At 44.3% G+C, this 4,618-nt stretch overlaps 1 protein-coding gene across 2 annotated transcripts; it reads right to left on the bottom strand.

Moving 5' to 3' along the window:
- Positions 1 to 1,233: 1,233 nt before the first annotated feature.
- LOC118720898 (keratinocyte differentiation associated protein) lies at positions 1,234 to 4,235 on the bottom strand. Of its 2 annotated transcripts, XM_036441322.2 has the most exons (6): positions 4,079 to 4,231; positions 2,698 to 2,736; positions 2,556 to 2,597; positions 2,340 to 2,384; positions 1,644 to 1,691; positions 1,234 to 1,390 (listed from the first exon to the last, which is right to left on the bottom strand). In XM_036441322.2, exons 1-6 carry the CDS (start codon positions 4,163 to 4,165, stop codon positions 1,352 to 1,354), a joined length of 300 nt encoding a protein of 99 aa, XP_036297215.1. In that variant the 5' UTR covers positions 4,166 to 4,231; the 3' UTR covers positions 1,234 to 1,351. The 2 variants fall into 2 exon arrangements, with proteins under 2 accessions (XP_036297215.1, XP_036297216.1); XM_036441323.2 differs by lacking the exon at positions 2,556 to 2,597 and having other exon boundaries at positions 4,079 to 4,235.
- Positions 4,236 to 4,618: the final 383 nt, after the last annotated feature.

Raw genomic sequence — 4,618 nt, 5'->3', positions numbered from 1 at the left:
GATGGCACCTGAGACGTGGAAGATTCAGGAAGTGTTCCCTCTTCTTCCCCTTTCTGCCTAAAAGCAAGCCATAACATTTTCCTTGAGAAAAGTACCTTCCCTGTACCAAGAAGAGAAAAGCAATATTTATCACCAGTCTTGGAGTCGACTCCAGTTTGTATAAACAAATCTTCTCAAATCACCCTGATCTTTCATTCGTTTCCCCTCTATATTTCTTACTGACTATCCCACAGTTTAATGTTTCTAGTCCAAGCCACTCTGTGTTGCCACATCCCCGTAATTTATTGTTCTTTGTCTATAAATAGGTATGTAAGCTTTTGAGCCTAACATCTCCTTTGAGATTTTATTTTCCTTTTGAAGATCCCAATGTACATGTAAAAAATATACTAAGTAAGTTTATGCCTTTCTCCTGTTAATCTGTCTTATGTCAGTTTAATTCTTAAACCAAGCACAGAATTTAAGAGAGTAAGAAGAAGTTTTTCCTGCCTCTACACAAATTTAATTTCCCGCTGTTTGCAGTCCACTTTACAGTTTCCTCACTCAGTTGCTTATAGAGGCCAAAAGTCAAAGTACATAAATAAAACTTGCCAGGTGGAACTTTACTTACCTGGAAACCATCTTCTGTGCAAGGAGGGCAGCTATTACTTATACTTAAGCCAATCACAGGTCCATTGTTCTCTAATTTTTCCCAGTTTTCAAGAGAAACCAAAAATAACCCTAACATTTTAAGACACAGAGTAGGCACACAGAGATTCCATGCAGAATTCATCTGCAGGAACTGGCACTGAATCCATTTCATGTTTCAAGACCTTTACGATGGATGGTTTTCCTATTTATAACCTACCCAATTTAGAGAAAACCAAAAGGATTTCAGGTGAACTAATGATCTAAACTGGGTTCTCAGCCTTGGATTCCAATCTGCCACCACCAAAGGAGTCAGGTTCTCAAAAAGCAGGAGGGGTGAGGTGTCAGTAGTTTTGAAGCAGGTTTGATTCCTTAGGCATCTTACCATGCAACTCACAGCTTCATGCTCCTCAAGGATGTCAGCCAATATTAAGGAACTAAGATATAGGTGGTTTCTTCCCATCTTGATATGTCCTCCCCACTTCCCACTATCTTACTATTTACTACCTTCTCAGAATTCAAGATTTTTCCTACCAGCCTTGGAGCCCACCCCATCTTAATTCCTTTCTAGAGGATAATGACAGAGCCACAAATACAGGTGCTATTTCATTGGGAAACATTTTATTGGAGTTATTGAGCAAAGAAAGAATGATTACAGGATAATCAGATCCCATATTAGCCCCCTCTTCCAGCAGGTATCAGTAGTGCTGGGTCTTGAAGGAACCAATCACTGGGCATCAGGAGTTGCACTCCTCAATCCTTTCAGCTAGAGGGAGAAAGGGTAGGATCATATTAGGGACTCTCCGGTGCAGGAAGTTGGAGTCCTCCATAATGAAGCCACTGATGGAAAGGAGTCTCTGTTCCAATCTAAGTTCCCATTCTCTATTGTAGCTGAGATTTCCCTTAACTTTGGTGAAGAGGTTTATCCTCCCTTTACCGTCCCACTCTTGTCTCCCAGACCCTCTACTTCTTCCCCCACCCCCAACCTCCCTATCCTCCTAATGCTCACTTCCTTTTACCTTAGGAAAGGCATCCCAGTTAAGGAAAGGAAGCTTCTTTTTGATCATCTAAAATAGAAAAAGAGAGTGAGAGACATGTCACAGGTCAGGTGAGCATAGATCAGTAAGCACCCACTCTCTGTAGTGGTGATGGTATTATTGTTTTATAATTAGTAAAAACTAATACTTTCTTATGCCCTTGTTCTGTATCTGCCTTGTACTAAATGCAGTACAGCCATGATATCATTTCAGCTTCACAGCAACCTTTGAGATAAGTACTGACATCGTCCTCACAAGTGGGGAAACTGAGGCTCAGAAAACTGAAGACATTTGCAAGTATGTGCAGAGTCATCGATGCAAGCTCTAGTTCCCGCATAGTCACTGATGTAGCCTTTGAAGTTTGGATAGGCCACCTAACCTAGGACCTTAGTTTCTTCATGGAGGATGAGGGCATTCAAATAAACTCTTGACTGATTCAGTTCTTCCTTTTCTGGAATTGTCTTTGTGGCCTTGTTCTCCTACTGCCATGTTAGGAATATAAGGTATAGCCATGACAGTCTCCTGGGGAAACTTTCTTTGCTAGACAATATCCAAGCATGGCAGTTACTCCTCATAGAACTCAGGAAAGAACCCAGAGGGTAAGAACTAGCATGTGTTGCCACTATCCTGGATAGACTGCAAACAATCTAGGAGAATAAGGCATACACAGGCACTTACCTCGAAGAGGGCATGCCAGTTCAGGAATTCATCAGTCTTAAAAGCCTGTGGGGAAAGAGAGACCAAAAGAGGGTTGGTTCCAGGGGAGGACAAAGCTTAGCCCCTAGCCCTCCCAAAATGATGAAGGGACCCTGGCAGCTTGGCAAGCTCACTACCAAGGATAATCAGATCCCAGATGTGGGTATTTGTTGGGGCAGCACTAGAGGTTGTACTTACAGATCGAAACTTTTCGATGTTCAGGAACTGAGGGCTAACGGCCTAGGCAAAGAAGCAGGGTGTCAGAAAAATTGCTAAGGGGCATGAAGATGAATAGATGGGGACAAACTCATGGCTGGAGTGTGGGGAAATGGGCGTTTACCTCAGGTCCTGCTGCATAATTACCAATGGTGCTTTCTTCCTGGAAAATAAAGAAGAGAAAGGAGCCAAATGATCATGTGACAGCAAATCCCTTTTCCCAAAAATCTCTCAACCAGCTCTGCCTTCTTCCACAGGCCACTTCACAAGCAAATAGCCTATCCTCCATAGGGCCTCCTTAACCCAGTCTGTTCCAGCAAGACAGATGCCTGACAGACAGACAAGGTGAAGAGAAGGGCATGTGTAAGATAGAGAAGTAAAAACCCCAACCTGCATCAAGTGGAAAGGGTGGAGAAAGAGGACTCCTCCCAAGAAAAACGAGCTCTTGTTGCTCTGCAGTCCTTGCAGATCCTGAGACACCCACACTTAGCCCAGAGAGCTGGGTGGGGGAGACTAACATGCCAATGGAAGCCAAGCTGCCAAAGTGCCCTGTCTGCCTTGAATTTATTGAGGTTTGCTTGCTTTGTGACTTTATTGCTACCAAAGTCCCAGTCTCTATTTCCATCTCTATTTGGTGAGTCGCCCAGACCTTAGCACAGCCCATCTTGTTGCTATCCCAACTTGTCTGGCTTCATGTTTCTTATACCTTCCTTCCCACAACCGAGGCTAGACCCAAATGTTTAGATCTCATAGTAGTTTGGCTGAGTTTTAGTTCATTTTAAATTAGCATTTTAATTACTAAAAATTCATAAATCAGATTTCTAGTTTCTCTGGAAAAAAATTAAAACTCTGGCCACACTGGGTACATTTTCCTTTTAACAGCAGTCAGATAGAATACAGACCATCCCTTTTAGATTAGGCAAATTTGCTCCACCTCCCCTGAGGCCCCACCAGCCCTTGTGCTCACCGACATCACTTGCTTGGATCCTTAAGCCATTGAGTTTGTAACCCCTATCTTAGACTTTTCAATTCAGCATACACATTCTCCCCCCACCTTGGAATAAGGTAGAGATAGAGAGGCCTCGGGATTCCTCCTGGCTAGAAACTGGCTCGTAAGGGTTTTTGCTATGGCCGGGGCTCCAGAGGTAGAAGGGAACTTCCAGTCACCTGGGAGCCATTCCCAGGGATATGAATGAAACAAAGATGAAGCTGAACCCAGACAACCAGCCTCAGCCCCTGTCTCCTCCCAGGGTTTAGTTGTCCAGCCTCCACCCCATGCTTCACCATCTCTTCCAGAAATAGCATCTCCTTTCCTACAGGTCTTCCCAGGAATGTTTTGCTTCCTTCCTCCTTTCGTCCCTTCCTCAGAGCCCAAGCTTCTCGTCCAGCCCCTGATAATATTCAAAAATAAGAACCACTTATCCAGTAATGGATAGAAAGTAAAGAAACTGAAGAGTAAGTGAGGTAATAGGCATAAGAAAAATAAAACCAGGTGATGTGCTCACCTCAGAACTACCCAGGGTAGCCCCCTGAGCAGAGTGGAGTGCCAAAAGAGAGAGAAGAACCACAGCAGGAAGAACTGGGATCTTCATGGTGTCAAGTTTAGGGTGCTCTGAGGCGGGGCCTCACTGCTTGCTCTTTATATTCCCAGGGAGGCAGATGTGAGCAGAAATGGGGCCACCACCCCACTGACTCACCCCCAGATCCTGTCACTCACCCCTGGCACTCTGGGAGGGAAGTTATGGACTGTCCCCCACTTACCTTGGATTTCTCAATTCACATTCTGCCCTAGGCAATAGGAAGGTGAGATGGCAAGGAGGTTCTTCATGCAAATGGAGCTGGGATGGAGACAAGTTGGACCTGTCCTTCCAAGGGATTGGCAGTGGCACCCAAGCACCTCTCCTTTTGTCTGTCTTTTTTCCTTATATCCTTCATTCCTCTTATATCACTCAGGCTTTTTCCCACCCTGCCCAGTTTTGTCTAAACTCCTTAGACTGGCATTGAAAACCTTTCATGTTCTGGTCTCAATCTGCCTTTCCTTTTTC

Source organism: Pipistrellus kuhlii, unplaced genomic scaffold, assembly GCF_014108245.1.
Source record: "Pipistrellus kuhlii isolate mPipKuh1 unplaced genomic scaffold, mPipKuh1.p scaffold_m20_p_17, whole genome shotgun sequence".
Lineage (NCBI taxonomy): Eukaryota > Metazoa > Chordata > Mammalia > Chiroptera > Vespertilionidae > Pipistrellus > Pipistrellus kuhlii.
This window is presented reverse-complemented; position numbering and strand designations above follow the sequence as displayed.

Excerpts from the sequence above, each read along its gene's own strand:
- LOC118720898 (XM_036441322.2), bottom strand. The coding sequence starts at position 4,165 with ATGAAGATCCCAGTTCTTCCTGCTGTGGTTCTTCTCTCTCTTTTGGCA. Across the intron at positions 1,692-2,339 it reads ACTGGCATGCCCTCTTCGAG|ATGATCAAAAAGAAGCTTCC; the intron begins GTAAGTGCCTGT and ends TTTCTATTTTAG. Across the intron at positions 1,391-1,643 it reads ACTGGGATGCCTTTCCTAAG|CTGAAAGGATTGAGGAGTGC; the intron begins GTAAAAGGAAGT and ends TTCTCCCTCTAG.